Source organism: Vanellus vanellus (genome assembly GCF_965231255.1).
Source record: "Vanellus vanellus genome assembly, chromosome: 25".
Classification (NCBI taxonomy): Eukaryota; Metazoa; Chordata; class Aves; order Charadriiformes; family Charadriidae; genus Vanellus; species Vanellus vanellus.
In genome coordinates, this window is record NC_138930.1 from 3830100 (window position 1) to 3850879 (window position 20780).

The 20780-nt window shown below is 47.1% G+C and overlaps 1 protein-coding gene across 1 annotated transcript in view; it reads right to left on the reverse strand.

The window, feature by feature from the left end:
• The window catches only part of FBN3 (fibrillin 3), a gene marked incomplete at both ends in the record, with an annotated part of 112747 nt that extends 95136 nt beyond the window's left edge, over nucleotides 1–17611 (reverse strand). Inside the window, 2 exons of the mRNA XM_082495420.1 lie at nucleotides 1433–1515; nucleotides 17442–17611. Of these exons, the coding sequence (XP_082351546.1) occupies nucleotides 1433–1515; nucleotides 17442–17611 (253 nt within the window). The remainder of the gene's footprint in view (nucleotides 1–1432; nucleotides 1516–17441) is intronic.
• Between the last annotated feature and the right edge of the window lie 3169 nt (nucleotides 17612–20780).

A 20780-nucleotide genomic window follows, 5' to 3' on the forward strand; every position in this document is an offset into this window, starting at 1 on the left:
CCCCAGTGTCGCTAACCCCGCATGCCACTGAGCAGCTCTTTGGCTGCGAGTTCCTTAACCCTTCGCTGCAGGCAGCATTAAACTCAAGCTTTGTATCCTTCGCGGGGCAACCACTGCCCGCGGGATGGCGAGGAGGATTTTGGGAGTTTCTGTGTCTCTTCTCACGGGGAAAGGAGAAGGCACAGGACTCCATGTCTTCCCATCACCTTGAGTCATCACCACCTCTTGACTGCCCTTCTTAGTGAGGCACTGGTTACTCATTGTGTGCAAGGACACATCAACCGGCCCCATCACTCATAATACAATAGACACCACTTCCTTTGAGGGGAGAATACTGAGCTCTGGGCTCAGTTTTTTTACATTGGAGGTCCCAGACAGCTCTATTTTAGGAAACGCAAGGCATTTCTCTCTAAGATGATGAAGGTTTTGACTCTGAAGGTGGAATTACTTCTGAAATGTGACCTGTATTGCGTGGGAGATCCTGCCAGAGGAGCCTATTGTTCTCCTCAATTTGAGACCTCCCAATGTCAATTAATTTTAGGCAGTTTTCATACACAATTCCAAGTGTGCTCTAATGCAGAAGATTTATTTAGAAAGCTAAAATCCTGGGAGATAGAAGCATCCCATAGTGCTGTCTGCTATTCTGTGTGTCCAGGTTACGGTTCATATCTCCAGGACAGCGCGTGTTTACTGTGTTTCAGTATGAAGCGTGACCAAATGCAGGTACAATTACCCCTATTGTCTTGAGTGAGAATCTCATTTATTTACTCCTGAGTTGACTTTCACTCCCAGGGGGAGCACCGTCCAAAGGGCAAGCTCCCTCATCTCCCTATAGCTCGTGCCTCTAACCTACAGAAATGCAAAACATCAGCCCCTTAACGGATTTTATAGGCACATATCAGCACTTGAGAGTCCAATAATGCTCTACTCCAAATAAGAAAGCCACCCGCCAAAACAGAGGGGTGGTTTATCCAAATCAGCATCCCGCTTTGGATGGTCACTCAAACGAAGATGCAAATTCCTGCTTGCGGACACTGTCTCATGACATCATGTTTGCAACGTCAGCATCTCGCTGTTGTTCTAGCAACTAACTAAACTATTTCATCTAAACGAGCAGCTCTAAAATCACTTTTTCAGGAGTCACCAATAGCCTTCCTTTGAGGCTAATCTTCTAAAGCAGGCGCACAAACTGTCAAGCAACAAGGAACACAGTGGCAATTTGGCGGAAGATAAAAGGCCGTGCGCTAAATGAGACCAATTGCAGCCACCCTGCTTTAGTCAGGACTAGCAGAGATGAGAACTCCCAGCAATCTCTGCTCCTGCCCCAGTGGATTATGCAACGTTCTGTCATCTGCTAAAGTGTGAGATATGCATTCCTTCCCATGTGGCAATTAGTTCCCTCGGTGCTCTTAACAGGAAAATGGATACTCACGGACAATGCACTGGTTCCCTCCGGGCAGCGTTTTCCAGCCGGGGCAGCAGTAGGAGTGGAACCTCGAGCCACAGACATTGGGTCTGAAAATTAAAAACAATTTTTTCTCTCTGTTTCTGTGTGGTGCCATTGGATAAATTCAGCATGTATCACTGCTGTAGGAGAGCAGCTGAATAGCTTCTTCTGTCACATTTCTCTGCCAAACTCCATTCCCTCCCCGTGAGCTTGAACCATCCGTGTTTAATTCCCACCAAAAGGAGCCACCATATGTTATTTTAATAACTGACTTTTGACCTCCCTGTGCAGAACGCTTTGGGGCTCCGATCTTACAGTGACCCTCTTAGGGCTATAGGGAGGAGTGAGGAACTGAGGCACAGCCAGGTCTACCCTGACACAAAGCCACGGCATGGGACCATAGCCACAAGGTTAGACACAGCCAGTTGAAGACCTGCATTTCCATGTGGGATGAGAGAGACCTAGATACCAGACAACCCCAGAGACCACAGGCAAGTGAATGTTTTGATAACCTGAACAGGAGGAGGAGGACATCTGTCCCTTGGGAACATAGCTTAGCAGTGCTGTTTATGCATAAGGTGGACAAAGTCATAGAATCATAGAACGGTTTGGGTTGGAAGGGACCTTGAAGATCATCCAGTTCCAACCCCTGCCACAGGTAAGGACACCTCCCCCCAGCCCAGGTTGCTCCAAGCCCCGTCCAACCTGGCCTCCCCGGAGCCTTCTCTTCTCCAGGCTGAGTCCTGCTCTTCCTTTCTGATTCTACAATTAACAAACTCCTGCACACTCCAACTTGTCCATCAGACAGGCTGCCCATGGTTTTCTTTGTCTCCATTTGCTTGTTGGATGGTTTAATCAATGTCACATAGCACAGAAGGCAGGAAACAGCCCAAGCACATGCCTCAGCACGGCATTTACACCACATTGTGCCATGCCACATACCCGTATATGAACAAACAGCCTTCCCCCAAAAAACTCCCAGAAGAAAACACAAACCTATGTAATGTTCATACTTTTGTGACGTTGTCAAGTGGGGAGTCATGAGAACGCAGCCCCTTGCAGAGATGCTGGGGCTCTAACACAGGAGCAGACAGACGGAGGAAGGCAGTAGAGAGGTAAGCGTGGATGGAGAGTTTGCCTAGACCCTGGCCAGCAATCCCCCTACCTCTTCTTGGAGGTTTGCTGAGGGATCACATCTTTTAGGAAAGCACGAGAATTTGAACTAAAACCACCAGCAAAAGAGCATACACTTTGGAGGTTTTCTAGTGAGTAACAATCCCCACTGTTAAAACTCTATGCTTTATTTGGGGTCTGAGTCAATCTAGCTTCTACTTTCAGCCATTAGATCTGGTTATTTCTTTGCTGGCTGGATCGAAGAACCATTCGTTAGCAAAGTCTCTTCCCCCAGTAGACCTGTGTAGGTTGTTACATCACCCTTTAATTTTCTCTTCGATAAGAAAAGGAAAATATCAGATTAGTTTGTCAGGATCCATTGTTTAAAATTTCTGTATCTTCATTCTAATTTTTACTAATTAAGTTTTTCATCAACCACTTCAGCAGATTGCCTGGGGCTGGTGATAGTAACAATCTTACTTACTGCAGGACTTGTCCTTCCTCAGATCCTGAGGTCTCTCTTATAATACGTGTGCCATTAGTCTGCTTTCTTGAACTTGTCTGTGTTTCTGCCTGGAAATTATACTTGAGTGGTGGGGATTTTTTTGAAGATTTTCTTCCCTACGGTTGCCACTCTCAGGTTCCTGCAGCAAGCCAGGAGTGGGAAGGCGCAGGGTGCCGGGATGGCTGCGCGCCCCAGGCACGACAACCACTGTCAGTGGCACTCTGTGAGACCCATCTACCAGATTCCAGCCTGGATTTTGGCAAGAACTTGTCACTACAAGGCCAGCAGATTCCTTTTCTGGCTGGGAGAGGCTAGTGGATCCCAGAACACCCTGAAGCCAGTACCCAGGTATACGCGAGTCTTCCACCTTCCACATGATTGCAGTAGATGCACAGGAGATACACAGAAGACATGCAGCAAAGGTGAAGCACATGTACAACGTGTGTGCAGAAAACAACAGCAAACATGAAGCAGATACGCGGCAGAGATGCAGGGGACGCACAGCAGATGTGCACGTACAGCAGTCCCAGTGAAGACGTGCCGAGCGCATCCAGCACACGCAGGGCAGAGGCACAGCAGACACAAAGCAGGGATGCAGCAGAAGTGCAGCACATGCGCAGCCATACGCCGCAGATGTGCGGCAGACATGCAGCAGCTACACTGCACCTTTCCAAAGCGGAAGCAGGAGAATGCTTTCCCATGGGAAAAGGAACTGGGCAGTGTTTGCATTAATGACAAAATCGCCGAGCTGGACTGAGAGCAAACTTTAAGGAACCCTCTCCTGAGCAATGATGTTCCCGTGTAAAAGCAATCTTAGCTTCTGCTCTTCATGGTGACTAGAAGATCCCTGAGCAGCACACACCATCTCGGATGACTTTCTGTGCAATGAAGGGTGCTGCTCTGCTTCCCAGTTCTAATTTTCCCAGAGCACACAATGACCTGCGTAGAAGCTGTGGCAACTGTTTTTCCATGACCTGCATTTACCCAGCGCAGCCTCCTTCACCAGCCCTGCAAACACAGAATCCAGGGCTCTGCTAAAATAATTTGGTGCTATGGTCGGAGGTGGAGAGTAAATCTGTATTTTGATTTCAAGAGAGCCTACATTTTCCACGAGGCTGGGCATCTGTTGCTTCTCCCGGGCTTAGAAGTTAAAAGGAGACATGGAATGCAGAGCTGTTTCTGCTGGTACGAATTAAGGTTCCCTGCAGATGGGGCCACATCTTGGGTTGCCGTTCCTGGTTGCATTAGGTTGGATAAAATACAAAGCCAGCTAGCACTGCCACTGATGTTCAAGTGTAAATCTCCAGTTAGAAGTAGACATATGTCTGTGGTTGGCATTAACTGGGAAGATAAGTTCACGCTGAGCAGATGGAGGTCCTGTAAAGCCCAAGATTCAGCCCTCAGGTTCCCAGCACGCAGGATGGATGGGCGGATGATGTAGGACTCTCCGTGCAACGCGTAGGCAGCCCAGACAACTCATAGCCAGGCACCAAACATGGCAGTTTGACTTCCCCCTGAATCTATCTGCTGGTCCCCCCCCTCCCCCTCCCCGTGTCAACAGAGGGATGGGAACAGCTATGCAAGGAAGGCTGCCATAGCACACCCTGGCCTCAGGCTATTTCAAGCCTTGTTGAAGACTAAAGACTATTATATAGCCATTTTATCAGGCAAAAGACTAAGAGGGGTGGGTTTTTTTTTTGTCAAAATCAGTGAAGGAAGAGGTATCTGACATCAAACCCGTAGACTAAAACAGAAGAAAGTGGAAGTTGAATGAAATTGATAATGAAATGTGTATTTTTAACTATGGTGGGGAGTACCACCTCTTGTCCAAAAGACAGTCAGCCAAGACTCTTCATCCAGCTCTGTGCAGGGATCCTGGGAGAGGTCCTGGGCACCCTGTTACACAGTAGGCTAAACTGCAAGATCACAATTGTTCCTCCAAAACTGAACCTTTTTAAGCATATGCTAAAAATTAGCAGAGTTTCAAAACAAAACATGGGGGAGATCCATTTTGAATGGGTTGAAATTAATGGTGTCACAGAAATGACCTAGAGGGAGAATGAAATTAGATTCCAAAGCAACTCAGTAAGGAGGATGCTGTTTTGTAAGAAAAAAAAAAAAAATGTCTTCAGCAAAGTTGTGACAAAATTGCTTTTTAAAATTAATAGCAGTTATCTCCATCCTGGGAAATAAAAGCTGGAAACCCGTATTCTCATCAGCAAGAAGGTGCGGATAAAAGGCACGTCATTTAGTTGTTAAACAGAAAACTACAACCATCGTTTGTGGTGAAGAGCTAAGAATGGAAAGGTCAAGGCTAGAGGAAAAAGCATTTAATTCAGTAAGCTTGCTCACAACCTTCTGATTATTAGCGATCATCGAAATCCACAGACATTTCAGAATTATCAAGAAACTTCAAAAGAATAAGTCCTCAATTAAAAATCAAGAGGTTTTTTCACCCTACTCACTTCTCAGCTTTGCCTCTCTGCTAGCCAGCAGTAGCAAAGGGCTCTTATCCAGACATGATCCAGTCCTGGAGAGACGTTGTACTGCTGAGATGGTGCTAACGCCTGCGTGACTTTTCCTTTGGGTGTTAGAGCCACGGAGATAAGAGCTGACATGTTTGTGCCAGTCCTTTCTAGCAATGCTTTCTGGCAGAGGATGGCATTGCTGGTCCACCCCCCTGGTTCAGCTGATGCAAAAATAGACCCGCCAATATGAAGCAGATCTTCCTTATCACCTTCTGTGCAGCTTAGGAAAAGGCTGAAAGAGCTCAGCTGCTAAAGAGAACTGTTTTCATGAAAGCGAGCAGAGCCAACAGAGGGATGCTAAGAAAGGACAGAGGGAAAAGCGATGCTGGCCATAGCGGCTTCTCTGTCCACGTTAAATAAACAATAGGATTATAAAGATAAGCAGGGACAAAGTAAGCCTGAGTTTCAACTGATGGCACCAAATGCTGCCTGCTGGCAGCAGCTCCATCTGAGAATTGGGAGATGCCAAGAAAAAAAAAAAAAACACCACTGGAGCAGAGCAGAGCTGTGGCTATGGGATGTGAAAACGCATGGCTGTTAGCGAGAGAAGCCTTTTCTCCTAAATCCACAACGGAGTCGGAGGCACGAGCAAGGACTGGGAGACGGTCCATACCACAAGACTGCCCGCAGGCTCGGGGTGCCAGCCCGCCTGCGGGGACAGAAGACAAGCGGCATCTGGCTGTTGCTGCAGCAGCCTGGGAAAGACAGCCCGGAGCACTGAATTGTTGCCTACTGGGCTGAGCAAGCAGCCAAAAAGGTCCTGCCAATTATTGTCAGATGCCTAGTGTGACCCCAGCAGAATTGTACTCATTGTTAAAGGTAGGAGAGGGCAGACAGCACAGCGTGTGAAGTCCGGGCTGAGAATGCTTTGCAGACACGGATGCTAGCCAAAACCGAAGTCAAGTCACCCCTGAGCTTCCTGCTCACCCACAGCTGTGTCCTCAATACATGCGCAGGCACGCAGGTCCTTGTCCGCTCCTCCAGCCGCGGGAGAAAGAATACTCAGCTAGAATGAACCCTCCAGACCTTCTTCCGAAAGCTCTGCACAGTCACTAAAGGGCTGATTTGTGCAGTGTCCTGCAAGGAGCACTGCTCCTGCCATCCACAGCAAGACCCACAGCTAATGAATCCCTGGCTCCACGTAGCGTGCGCTTTCCGGACAGCAGGAACAGCAGCCCAGGATTTGTCTCCCCTGTCACGAGCAATCAGTGTACCTCAGTTGTCACTGGCCTTCAGACGTGGTATTTCCATTCCCCAAATTAGAGGAAGACAGAAGTGAATGAAAACTGGTGGCTTGCCAGGGCTGGGATAATTCTCAGAGATGCTCTGGTCTGCACAGGGATTGCTCCCCTGGCTGCTCACGTGTTCTCCTTCTCACTGGCCTCATCCAGGGGGATTCAACATATTAATTCAGGGAGAAATCACTGTAGTTCATTACTTTGGGCCAATTTCCTGCTCTTCTCACCAAGCAGAGCCCCTTGACCAGCGACTGAGATTCCCTGAGCTGCGACCCTGCAACTAGTCTGCTCGGGTGCGTGATCGGCAAACGCATCTCCCAGCTCATCGCTTTCTTTGTGCCTGCCTGAGCACGGGGCCCCTTTTCCATATTTATCACAATCATTCTATATTTCCCTCCTTGATACAGCCCAAAGCTGCTTCCTGCTGGGTGAAAACAGATCCTCAGTGCTGTGACTGTCTCCTGAGCACTATTTTCCAAGATATTCCCTGTTCAATGGGAAAAGGACTCTGAGCTAAGAGGGTCCAGCTGCACGGAACTGCAGTTCTGTAGACCAGTTCGAGTCTCTTGGTAAGGGCAGAGATGCCAACACTTTACACATCTTGCAGGTCTTCTCCACTCTCTTTAGGGTGATGTAAAGATGACAGAGTAGGTGCTCTCAGAAATTCATACTGCTTCATTTTTTTTTGTAAGCTAAGACTTTGTTAATAAAAGCAGGGCTGTACTTTTACCAGATCCCAGATGTAAGTTAGGCAAGTGACCAAGCACAAATTCCTTTTTCTCCGAGTGTTTCAAACAAAACACTCAGTAAAAACCACCCCGCTGCCCTGCCAAGGTACAACCGTGCAGGCTAGTAGTAGGGCTGGAGCCCAGCGCTTCATGAAAGGGTGAGCAGCAACTTTCCCACCAGCACACGGGATCAACACCTGGTGATTTCAGGATGAGAAGCACCGCAGCTTAACTATCCAGTGACCAACCTAATAATTAAGAAATAAGAGACTTCATCCATGATACCGGTCCTCAAAACGGGTGGGAGAAATCCACAACAGCAGCAGACCACCTGGGCTAGATTAGGAGAAGCATGGCCAGCAGGTCCAGGAGAGCTATTTCCCCCTCTTCTGCTTGAGCACAATCTCCTAATTTTAGGAGTCTATTAAGCTTGCCCAATCTCAATTTTTCTTCTGCTCTTCTCTCTTTGTATTCTCCAAGTATCTTGAAAAATCTCTCTTCTGCTCTGCACACATATCCAGTTTGGGGTACCGCAACTGTCATAATTTACACGGGATGAACGGAAACCCCTTGGCATGCTTATAGTCCCTGTCCCTTATTTTCAGGTTTTTTCCTGTCTTGAAGTTTCAGCTTAGAAATCTTTATAGGGAAATCAAACCATCCAGCAACAGATTTAACCAATTCTCAATTCACTTCTACTCGTTCAGCCTTCGGAACGGCCATCAGCCCAAACACTGCTCTAGATTTCCCCAGACCGTTCAGCGTTACCCTTTGCTGTAAATTCACCAACTCCGTGACAATTTAGCTAATGCCATGCTAGTGAGGATTTCTGATGCGATACTGCAAAAAGGAGGGCTGTCTCCGAGCCACAAAAGAGCTATCTTAGGGAAAGACATAGAAGTTTCTTTTTAGATTATTTGCCCCACCTGCAGCCCTCCCCTTATCGTGAAATTCATGCCTATGCAGAGAGTCAAATAAAATGAAGGTGTATGAATATCACCACTACATTCTCTCGTCTTATATGACTTAAGTATGTGGCTTTTCCAGGGACAATGATCCCACCTCTCCATCTGAGCTGGAAATTTTTCCTATAATTCAAGATTCTTTTTGGTTTTGACCTTAGCCTGATTCTTTGCTGGGCCCCAGGGATCATCTCTCACAATAAACTGGGGAGCACCGTTGCAGGCATCGGTCACCCTTGGCCTCAGTGGAGATCACCAGGGGGACAATAATTACTGCCAAATGTGACAGTGGTTTTTGGTCTTGCATCTCCCCACCCAGAGGGATTTGGGATTGCGTCATGGCATGAGAACAGATTTGAAACAATGCTGACTTCTGGATCCTCGGTCTAAAGGGGAGCACGTTTGTGTGCGCCTCGTTCTTGACTTAGTAGATCCCTCAAATGTACTGCAAGTATTTATTTCCATGATTTATCAGTTTTACGAGCCTAGGACTATGCTGTCTGTACGTTCACTGTTTACTTCCCCAGGCCTATATGTGTTCATGCAATGGATACAGTTTGATAAGTAATTTGCAAATGAGAAAGTAGAGAAGCCAGCTCTTCCCATCCAGGCAGCCCCCGGGTTAATGTAAGAATATTGCCTCAGTCCTGCAGAGGAGACGCCGAAACCTCTCCCACCTGCAACATCATCCCCTTACCCTGCACAGCAGCCCAGCATCTCTTTAGCTTTTAGGAAGGAGTTCAATTCCCAGTGATTTCAATTATTTTCGGTTCTAAGAATTCAGTTTTAAAGGTGCAGAGGCGCTAACTTACTGTTACCACCAGTAGAAGTCACACACCTTAAAACTGCTAACAGCTATTTTGCTGGGTAACGTTGCAAGCACAAAAATATTTAGAATTCAGACATCCTGCAGTTGTTTGCTGAGCCGAGCTATGGACCGCTTTCCTACGGCTCGCAGCAATACCTGTAATACTCGACGCAATAACACATCTGTGGCAACAGAAACATCTTTCTCTGATCTCACCAAAGCCTCAGACTTACGGTGTCTTCACATTCCTGCTGGAGACCCTTTACTTTCCCTGGCCCCTGGAGCACCCCCACCTCCATCCCCAGGGGTAACAGTGGTGTGAACTGGTGCACAGCTCCTGCCTGAGCAAACCCTGGTAGCGTTAATGAGCATCTCTCAGCTGTGCTAATTAGCAACACTGACCTGGTCTCTGCTTGAGCCCAGACCAAGGAGTCTGGGACTTGGAAGACTTTGACATGAGATGCTCAAAGCAAGAGGAGCCTTTCAGGCACCCAAATTCAGCAGTTGATCCTTCACTGAGGCTCCCCTTAAGGAAACGGGGAGGTCTGGGAAGAGGTGGAAGAGTGCATCACTAACTGCTCCTCCTCCCAGAACCCAGGAGGGGCTCTAGACAAGAAAGATCGATTTAAGGGAACAGAGATGACTTTTTCTTGGTTATTTTAGTTAACAGAAAGGAAGCCTTAACTGAAGTAGTTATTTTCATCTCTGTTTTTATGTTTTAGATATCTTTTCCTAGAGAATGAATAATCTGAAACACCTAATTTAGCACTTTAATTAACCAGGAAAATGCATGACATCAAAATATGTACCATTTAACTGAGCAATTATATAGTTTCAAACAAAGTTACTCAGGTGTTTACTGTTTTCATTTTTATATTATTAGAAAAGGGGGAGAAAACATATATTAGAAGTAGAAATGTAATAACCATCTGGAAAAAATATTAAATTGCCTTTGGATTGAAATTGAAACAGCATTAAATGGGCCTATTTAACGTTCAATGGTACTTCTCCTGTCTCTGTGCCCAGGGTTGAATTCCCTACCCTAATTTAGAGCAGAAGGCAGCTTTGGGTGCCTTGGGGACAGGCCATCTCCAAACCAGAGATGCAGTCTTGAAAGATTACAGATCTCTCTATCTCAGCTCCCTTTCCTTCTGCTGAGATGCAGCTATCGGTAAGGTCATCAGTAAGGTGACGGAGCAAGAGCCTACAATGAAGGGAAGTCCCACCAGGGACCTCCCCAGTACAAAACCACAGCCCTGGCTCCAAAAATCCTCCCTGCCCTCAGGCAGAGGTCTCCAAGGACCCCTTGCACACGTGGACTCCAGACACACATACATAGAGAGAAAGCCAAGCTGAGAAGGTTGCCTGGCTGCCACCAAGGTGGCTAGCTCCCACCAAAATAAAGTCTTACAAAGACTGCATAGGGTTTGGATTCCATCTACTTAGGTTAATGCCAAGTTCAAGCCCAATAATGTTTACAATATTTTAATTTTTTTTTAGCAATGGGGGGGTCTGTAAAATCTTTTGTTATACAGCTTTTCTTTGTCAACAATACTATTTTTACCCTTTTATTCCGATCTTCGCACATTTTATATGAGTGACAGTAGAGAAACTCTTCCCTTATTCATGCACATTTAAGTTTAAATCCTATATATCAGCAAGGAACCATAAAGAAGACTTTCCTTTGAAAAACACTAAAAATGCAACTCATTTCCAGGAACTGCTTAACACTTTCATTTGGAAAGGAGCATTACCAACTCTTCCATATTTTTTTTTCCCCTTAAGTTCTGAAATAAATCAAAACTTCAAAACCAGTTCTTCATACTTCCAAACAAAACCCATATAACCTATTAACTTCTATGCCAGATAATCTTTTGCCATGCCAATACTTGCCTTCATGTTTTCTGCCAATAACAAGAGAAACCGGCCTGGGCCAGAAGTCCAAGATCAACCATTTCACAATATAAATCAAGACACAGGGAAAATTTAGGAACAAGAGTCTTAAGACAGAAGTTTCCAGCTGCTGCCTTAATTTTGTTCCTTCTGTTGTTCGTAGCATTTAATCTCTGGCTCTGTGAATAAATATCAAGGTTTACATGTGTGGTGTATGCAGACATGGAAGCAGCTGAGATGTGCTCAAGAGGTGACTGGATCACAGTGACAGAAGCTCCAGATGTTCCCTCACCCTAAACTTGGCTTTAGCAAGCCTTGGAGCATGGAGACCCACGTCCTGCCCAGGGCAGAAATGTGGCGGAAGAAGACAAGAAAGCTTTGCTAGAATTTGACCATGTTCTTCCCTGATAGGTTCTTCCTTGTCATTTCTAAGCAAAGATGCCCCAAAGCTACCTCCTTGAAGATGGAGAGTCCTATGAACATGCATTTCACCATCTTGTAAGGAAACCAGTATATAGAATAGAATATTTCAGTTGGAAGGGACCTACAACGATCACCTAGCCCAACTGCAACGACGTGGGCAATCACAAACAGCACAGTCCATTGCAGATAGAAATTTTTAATAAGTACTGGAGTCCTGTTGTTACTCCTTGGCTACACATGCGTGTAGTTAGTGACATATCCCACAAATTTGCTTTTTTAAGTATTTAAATCGCCATAGTTACAGAGTCTTTTACACAATCAACCCACACAATCAGTAGGACAGAGTCTGGTTGCCTAAACCATCAGAAAGAGGACATTTTAGCTTCCACTGCTTCTTAGCAGCACCTTGGTTCTTACTCTAACCAGGGTTTCATTTTCAAGGGAGCTTTCTACAACTTCAAGGTCAAGAAGTTTTTTTTTTTTTTTTTGTAAGGAATGAAAGCTGAGCTTCTGCATTTAAAGGACTCCACTCTGGGACTTTGAGGAAATCAATACCTCTCACTGGATTTACAGTAGCAGCAGAGATGGTAACGCTGCAGAAAAGATTTGCTGACTCCTACTTGGGCTTATTCCTTTCAACGAAGTCAACTAAAATGTTATGCTTCAACTTGGCAGAGGCAGAATCAGGGCCTGAATCATAACATCTGACAGCGCTGGTTGTGTTTTGGCCATCAGCTCTTTTTAAAGGCACACATTTCTGATAAACCTAAAGCGAGAATTAAGAAAATTACAATTGCTGCTGGTCCAAAAAAACCTTTTTGTAATTCCTGTACTAAGGTGCTTGTGGAACTGCAATGGCAGAGATGGAGTCAGGTAGAAATGCTGGAAATGCATGGAAATTGCATGCTGGAAGTCATCTGCTCTCTGCGCACACCTTGGAGTGAACGACAGAAGTGGTGAAGCTCATCTCTGCGATGACCAACCTCCCCTTGACAGTAAACACCATCCCAGTGTCAGCTCCAGTTTAAATTGGTGCCGCGCAGCCCAGAATCACAACCCGTGGTTTTCCCTCTCTGCTGCATATGAGCTTCCAAGCTTAGGGAAGAATTCATCTACATCCCAGCAGCCTTTAGCAGTCGCGATGTGCCTTTTCTCTCCATTCCCCAATGGCAAGTTGGAAACTAAGAAGGTGTCAAAAAACTACAGGAGAGCAGCTTGGAAACTCCTCGTATTCCCCATTCCCCACGATTAATTTAGACACCTCTCTGTCCTTTTGCATAAGTCAGAGCAATGGAAGAGGTATGGCAAATGCCTTCCCAAACATCCTCTCTTCATCCATCTTCTCAATTGCAGTGGCCATTTCATAATTAATGGGCTTGACATAATTAGTTGCGTTTAAAGTCAGGCTATAGCTGAGCCTTTATTCTTACTTGAAAAAACAGGCAGCCATGAACTTGCAGGAAATCGCACTGCCAGCGAACAGCTCAGCTGGCTGCAGACTAATCATCTTTTCTTTCCCCTTTGTTAAACACATTCTTGCTCTTGGAAACTGTTCAATAGTTCATTAAACTAATAATCCCATTCAAATCCTGCCTCATAAATGGATTTGTCAGTGCTGTTCCTTTCAGGAGACGGTCATTTTAAATTGTCTCTACTTTAATGAGTTTAAGGACAGATTAAATCATGGCTTTGACTGTGATTTATTGCTCCACATTGCTTTATTAATTGTTATTTGGGGAGGCATTGGTGAATAACAGGCTTGTTTATTTTGCATTTATTTCATGCTTTGCATTTACTTCAGACTCTTCCCTTTAATAAAGGGGACCAGGATGGGAACATACCTCCAAATAAATATGTTTCCAGCAGAAACATATACAATCTTTCCTTTCAGGCGTTGCTGAAGCCTCTTTTACCAACAAGACATCTACAACTGTCCTCATGGACAGTGAACGCCAGACATGAGCAAGGAGAGCTTGTGTTGGTCATTGTTGGAGTTACCAGAGAGCAGTTTCTCACTATGAGCTCTATGATATTAAGTGATCCCGTGCATACCTTAGTACTAACTGACTAAGACTTCACACAAAGTACCCCGCTACCAAAGAGAACAGAGATCCTGTGCTACTTGGCCTTGCTCAGGATGGTCCTGGGAAACCCACAGGAAGTTATTTCTGCTGTCCATAGGAGTAGAAGATATTTAAGAGAAAACAAAGGACAGAGCACCAGACAGGATTGGGTATTTGATTATTCCAGAGTTGGTAAAAGTTCCCCTATAAAGACAGCTGGGTCCCACTTCTCTGTGCAGTTCCACCATCATTTTCTTGTCCAAATTGTGGTACAACACAAGTTCGAGGTGGAGAGAATCCATGGTTTCGCCCACCCAAGAGAAAAGGAGGCACATATAAGAATAAATGGTAGAGCAAAAGCCAGATCTATCTTGTCAAGCTAGGTGGCCGTCCTTTAAGTCCTCTAATGTATCTGTCTGTCATATTTCACTTTGGGAGCATAAGTATTTCTGCCATGGACAAAATGAGCTGCAAGTGGCATGTTAACATTGTAAAAGGCCTTGCGATCTGGCAGTATGGAAGGTATCGAGCATGGTGTATGAAGAGAAAACAATTAGTAACTTGCATTGGCAAAACCAATGATTTCAACGAACAAATAATCCAGGGTTACAGACAGTCCAGAAGCCCTGAGCAGAAGGTTTCCACAAAGGAGAAGACTCTGCACTGAATCACCATTAGATCTAACCAGCAAACCCTCAAAGTCTGTTTGTCCATTTCCCTCCATCCAGAACCGATATACAAACTTTTGAACATTCTCACAGGAACCAGAGTGTTCCGGAGGGTGGCTGGGGGTGGTGGCCCAGGGCTCACCAGGGAAGCTGCCAGCTCAGGCCCATGTGATGCAGCTAAGCTTTGCTGTATTTTAATTCCAGTTCTATTTAAAATTCCTTTCATGCAAGCCTCAGAACCAAAGATATTTCAGATGAAAGTTAGACTGAAATTAGTCTGTCTCTCCGAAAGAGAGAGTCGTGGGTCTATGAAAGCAAACGCCAAAGCAAATATTTGAAATGGTGTCATAAATCATTAAAACAGACACCACAGATAAAGATGTTTAGATATTCAGATGTGTGTTTAGGGGTGTGGCATTGTAGAATAGATGATTCCACAAATCACAACAGTCAAGATAAGCCGTTGACATCATAAAATAACACCAAATTTAAAAAACCAACCCTACTTCCCTTCACATTTAAAGTTCCACCAAGAAACTCACGGTTCATTCATTTCTGTTGCTAGTACAGCACTAGTCTGTGAGTAAACCGAAACTTAAATTGTGACTTAGCTGATTTTCCCAAAGAAGTGTATCCAACTCAGTTAAATTTCACAGCAGCGAAGAATCCCGATACCTTAAGGCAGCAAAACCCAGGTCAGGGAAGATGTTGATCCACAACTGCAACTCCAGAATTGTTCCAAGGCAGAGCATAAAGAATGAGGGACTTGCGCTGTTTGGGGAATCTTCAACAAAAACTACTGGGTCTGTGGCTCTGCAGGAGACGCCTTTCACTGGCTGCCAGACCCATCTACAGCATTACAGCTGGTGACATCTGTAGCTGCTTTCTAAGGCCAGTAGACATTCTTTAAAACATCACTTTTCAATAGATTTCTCATCTCAAGTGGTTTTTATCTGCTTGTAAAATAGAGGTTTTAAAGAGCGAGACTGCTGAAGGGTTGGAAATCCTGAAGGAGAGATTTGGACACAAAACTTAGGAGACCGTCAGGGTCACTTGACACAGAGCATGGGAAGCGCCTGGGGCAGAAGCTCCAGCCACTGAGTTTTGCCAGCTTCCCCTGTGTTGCCCACCATGATTCCCTCCCTTGAAACAAGACTGTTCTCCCAAGGGCCAAGAAACAATGATTCTACAGTTGGCTTAAATTATAGTTGCACAGACTTCCTTAAACAGACCCTGCTCTTATCCCAGTGGGGTTTTTTCTTTTCCTACAGCAATTGCTTCAGAGGGCATGAGGAAAGCAGAAGAGAAGCTGAAGGAGGTAGCAGTGTGGTCCTCAGCTCCCTGCAGGGGACTGGGAGCCAGACACTTCGGGCCTGATACTGGTTGTGCCTCAAACTGACTGTGTGGCCTCTAAGAACTTACACAACCGATAATTTGGTATTATTTTACTTAAATGTTGGTCCATGTCTGAGGCTTTACAGTAGAGAAGGGTTTTCAGAAGTAATTTCTAACTTGGGAATCTTTATTTTTAAAACGCACTTGGGATTCGGACCCTTCAGACTCACCAAAAGTCAAAAGGATTTAAGCTGTAAATCATTTTTGAAAACAGGATCTGGTCACCCAAGTCACTGAGTACCAGAAGACCACTGGACACCAGTGACCTTCTCTGGGGTCCCATGGGGAATGGAAACGCTCATTGTTTCCTTGCTCTGCCCTTCCTTTCTCTTCACAGGGCTGCATGAGACAGGACTATCCATGTGCACATCAACTCCTTCCCATCCTTTCTGTCCCCATTACGAGCACAGTAATCAACCCCACATAGCCCTGGGCAGGCAGGCTGAACAAGAGTCTCTGGGTCTGGTAGACTGTCATCCCATCCTTTTCAAGAAACAGCCTTCACCCCCAATAGTCATAAAGATTTGGGATGTTTTATCTGAGGGATGATGGACTCAAGGAGAGAAGCATGGCGAAAGTACTTATGGGTCATCTTGGGGGAGACCCAGGGTGTGCCTACCCTGTGAGTGAGCCGATGGCTGCTTTGGGTAGCTAGTTTTGAGAAGACCAAACCCCCAGGACACTTGCTGTCCATCTTTCCCAAATCCACCGTAGCGGGAGGGAGTGGCCACGCACGTTTGAATTCCAAGAGCAGATGCGGCCAGCCCCACAGCCCTGCCCCTGGCAGCTCCTCAGCCAGGCTCTGTGTTCCAGCTCCAGCCCAAACACAGCACATTTGACTGTCTGGGCTGAAAGCACGGCACTCCATCCCATTCAAGAAGCATTCCCCAGCAAATGCCGGAGAACTCTGGCACAGCCCAGGCTTCGCGCGTGTATCACGTTCTGCTCCGATTCTGCCCACTGACACAGGAACACTTTCCAAGAACTACAGCCAGGCAGACTTAAAATAACCCAGAATCAATGCCGGGGCCAGGAACCATCTTGAGAGCATGCAAACACAGCTGAGCTCCGGCACTGGCTTTGGGATTTTCTAGCTGAGCCCTGTCTCCCTCCTCAGGTGGAAAACACTCACAGGCCCAGCTCTTGCACCAGTTTGTCTATAGGCAAGACCACAAGCCACAACTATGCTGCACAACAAGGGACAGTGTGACACCTTCCCATTAGCCACAATCATCATGTAAAAACAGCCACCAGAGGCAATAACCTCTCAAACAGCCCAGAGCATTGACAGGGAATAGACAGCCGAGGGCGATTCCAGGGTCAAAACCTGAGTTGAGAGCATCCCCACTAGCAATGGTGGGAAGCCCAGCCACAGCCAGCCCTCCAGGTAAATGCCCAGCAACCCTCCCACAAACAGGCAGGGTGTGGATGACTCTTCACAGTCCTGGCAGGTCAGCCCTAAGGTGCCGTGATCCCCTTGCAGAGCTCAGCACACAGCTCGGCTCATGTGGGAGTCCTCTTGGCTGTCCCCTGTGGCATGAGCTTTCCTCCTACCGCTGGTCTGCAGAGCAGACTCCTTCCTGAGCTCAAGGAAAGGCGAGTCTGTGAGCATGTGCTACGATAATAACCCAAGTTTTGCTTTGTAAAATAGAAAAGAACATTAAACGTACCCTCGTAAAGTGTCTTGGCCTCTTCTTCTCACTCTGTTTGCTGGCTGTCTTTCCTCGTAGCCTGCAAATCTGTCTGTCTGCAAGTCCCCTTCATATTGACCCTGGGCTTGTTCCACATACATAACTGCTGTACATCCCAGCATGAACCTGGCCAGCCATAATACCCCCATGATGGCACGGATTCCTCGATTCCCCCGGCTGCCCCGAAAACTTCTTCCAGCTGGAGGGTCCCCGCTGCCTCAGTGGAGGATGGGATTTGGCAGCAGCCCCTATGTGCCGAGGTGCCGTCCTGCCGTTCTCTTTCTAGAAGCAAAAACAGAGGAAAGAGAAAGAGAGAGACACAAGTGTTCTTAAAGGCTTTCACATTTTTAAAGTGATTGATCATCCCAGGCAGCGCCTCCCTGGAGTTAATACAGTGGGGTCAGACAGTCACACCCAGTTTGACTCCTTGTACATGCAGCCAACATGTTCACAGTGTCATTCTTTGCCACAGCATTGCCAAACCTTTCATTCCCAAGAGCTGGGAACCAAGAGATCTCCAAGAGTCACGGTTCTACCCATGCATCCATTTCCCTGCCCTCCTGATGGAGAAATGAAGAGTGACAAAAGCACATCTGTCCTGGGCCTGCCTATTGTGGTGGGTTATGATACCAACCTCAGCATAGTGCCTTGGTTCAGAAGAGCAACAGGAGATGTGAGGCTATGAAGCAAGAGGAGAACTTCAAGAAAGAACAGATCCTATTTACGGACCATGTTCTGAGGTCCCACAGCTGTTTTACTGCATCATACTCCAGACAGACCATGGCATGGAGATCAGTTGCTGGAAAACAACCTCCCCAATACCTGGTAATTCCAGCTGGCTGAGGGGAGCAGTCTGCTGGAAAACCCAGCAGAGGGACATGTAGACCAGTGCCGAGGCAGGCAGAAGGGTCACTGTGGGCTGGAGTGAGATGGAGGACAGTGCGCTAGGGCTAGAGTATGAAGACACGGTGCATTAAGCTAAGGAGGGTGAAGGCACAGAGGAGAAGGTGGAGGGCTGAGCATGCTGGAGGGATGTAGGAGAGCTCCTGAGCTGGGACAGGCAGCCAAGCATGAGAGACCGTGGGGAGGGAGGTGATAGAGGCTCCAAAGCCTCTGTAGAGGGGAACAAGTGGGCTGATGGAGGCAGCAAGGAGACCCCTCACAGCTCTGGCTGTGGACACACTTTGGGGCGAGCACAGCATGGCCAACTCTCCAGGGCTGGTCCAGCAACTGAGCCTTATGAGACAGCCATAGCCAGGCAGGGGCCAGATGCAGAGTTTGGCCCTGAATCACACCAGGTCAGGTCCTCAGCCCCCAGAGAAATTCCCTCCTGATGAACAAGGCCCTTTCCTGAGGAAAAAGGCAGGAGCCCAGCTTCCCCCTGGGGACAGCTGACATGGCGGAGGGGTCCCGTGGGCCCAGTGCAAGCAGAGCCAAGGGGTCAGCCTGTGCCGTGGGGCGCTGAGGGGAGAAGGAGCCCACGGCCACCTGCGGAACAGCTTTATCTTAGTCCTTACAGCCATCCTGGGTCTGAGAGGCTGCAGGCACCGGGGGAGGGGCAAAGAAAAACAGGGCAAGGGGGTACGGACCCCGGCCCAGCAGAGACCCCCGACTCAGGGTGCCATCTTGTGGGGGGGGGGCGGCCTTGTCCTGAGGGTGCTGCTGCAGGGTGCCAGGAGCAGGCAGGGCGGCGAGGCCGGGCTCAGGCTGAGGGGCCAGGGAGGCGAGGAGAACACACAATGAAAAGGCTCTGTAAAATTGATGGTGCTCCACAGACTGTACCCTTTCCTCCTGCTCCCTCATCTTCCTCCACACACCCCCCCCCCCCCCCCCCCCCCCCCCCCCACACACACACACCCTGCCAACCCCATCACTCCTCCGTTCCCCAAATCTCCCAGCCCCGCACGTGGAAACGGGGAAACCTTCCTTCCTCCTCCCGGCTGGCAGAGGGTCAGGAAGCATCTCTCACCTCAAGACCCCCAAAAGTTTGTTCCTTCAGGGAGGAGGAGGAGGAGGAAGAGGAAGAAACCTCCCGGGTCTCCCCTCCCAGAGTGGAAATAATCGGCTGCTTCTGCGAGAGGCTTCGCGTCCGCTCCTGCGCCGAGGGACGGGGCCCCCGAGCCTCCCCTTACTGTCCCCCTTGCTTTCCCACAGCAGCACTTTCCCATTCCAGCCCAGCCCCAAAGCAGGCAAAAAAAAAAAAAAAAAAAATCAGCCCAGACAAGGCAGAAAATGTGTCTGAACCAACAACAAAAAAGAAAAAAAAATAATAAATAAATAAAAAAAAAACCACACTTCTCCCAGTGCCCCAGCTGGGAATCTCTCAGCTCTTGAGGGCATGCATTTTTCAGGCTCTAATATTTCAAATGAGGTGAATGAGAAAGGCAAGAGTGGGAAGGGAAAAGGCAGGGCTGGGAGCGGAGGCAGAGACAAAGAAACTGCCCGTCCTGCAGCCCGAAGAGCTCCGCTGCTCCGCCACGCACGCCCGGCTGCCCACGGCTGCCCTGCCGTTATCGCCCGCCAGACAAAAGAGAGAGCGTTTCTTCTGCTCCCAGAGCTGCCGAGGTGGAGGTGGGATGGGGGGGAAGAAAAAAAAAAAAAAAAATGAAGTCGTAAAAAGCATAAAGTTTTGCACTTCGGGAGACTTCCAGCCTTCGTGCAGAAATTTAAACGGAAGAAAGTCCAGATGCATCCATTTCCTCACGGAGAAACCGGGAGCATGACAAATGATCGATACACAGGCACGTACCCTGAGAGCGTTCACACACGTCTTACTGAGAGAGTATGGAAAAGTCATTTACACCATCAAGAGAGAGTTTTTTTTTTTAAAAAAAAAAAACAAAACACTTAATTATTTTCAGCTCTGAGAAATTCCATCAAACACCACTTGTAAGAAATACACTGACAAAGCAAAGAGAGAATCAATCACTAAATCAGATTTTAAACTGATTTGCAAGTTTGGAGGGAATCAGGAAAGACGTTTCAAACCCATGCCTTTGAGTTTGCAATTTAAATCAATCAATTAAAAAAATGTGCAAAACAATAAAATACAATTAGGCAGACAAACAATTAGGCAGATAAAGAGAAAGAAATCAGCTCTTAGGTATGCAGCTCTGGATTTAGTCTGAAACTGTTTAAATACCTTTACGTCCTGGAACTGGTGATGTGCCCAGAGCTCCTTTGTTTAGTGGAGATCTGGGCAGAAAAGAAGGGAATAAAACCCTCACTCTTGAAGGAGAGAAGAAAAGGTACAGCCTCATCCAAATTGGACAGGGGGAGGGCCTTGCGGCGGAGAAAGGGGTGCAGGAGGAGTGGGAG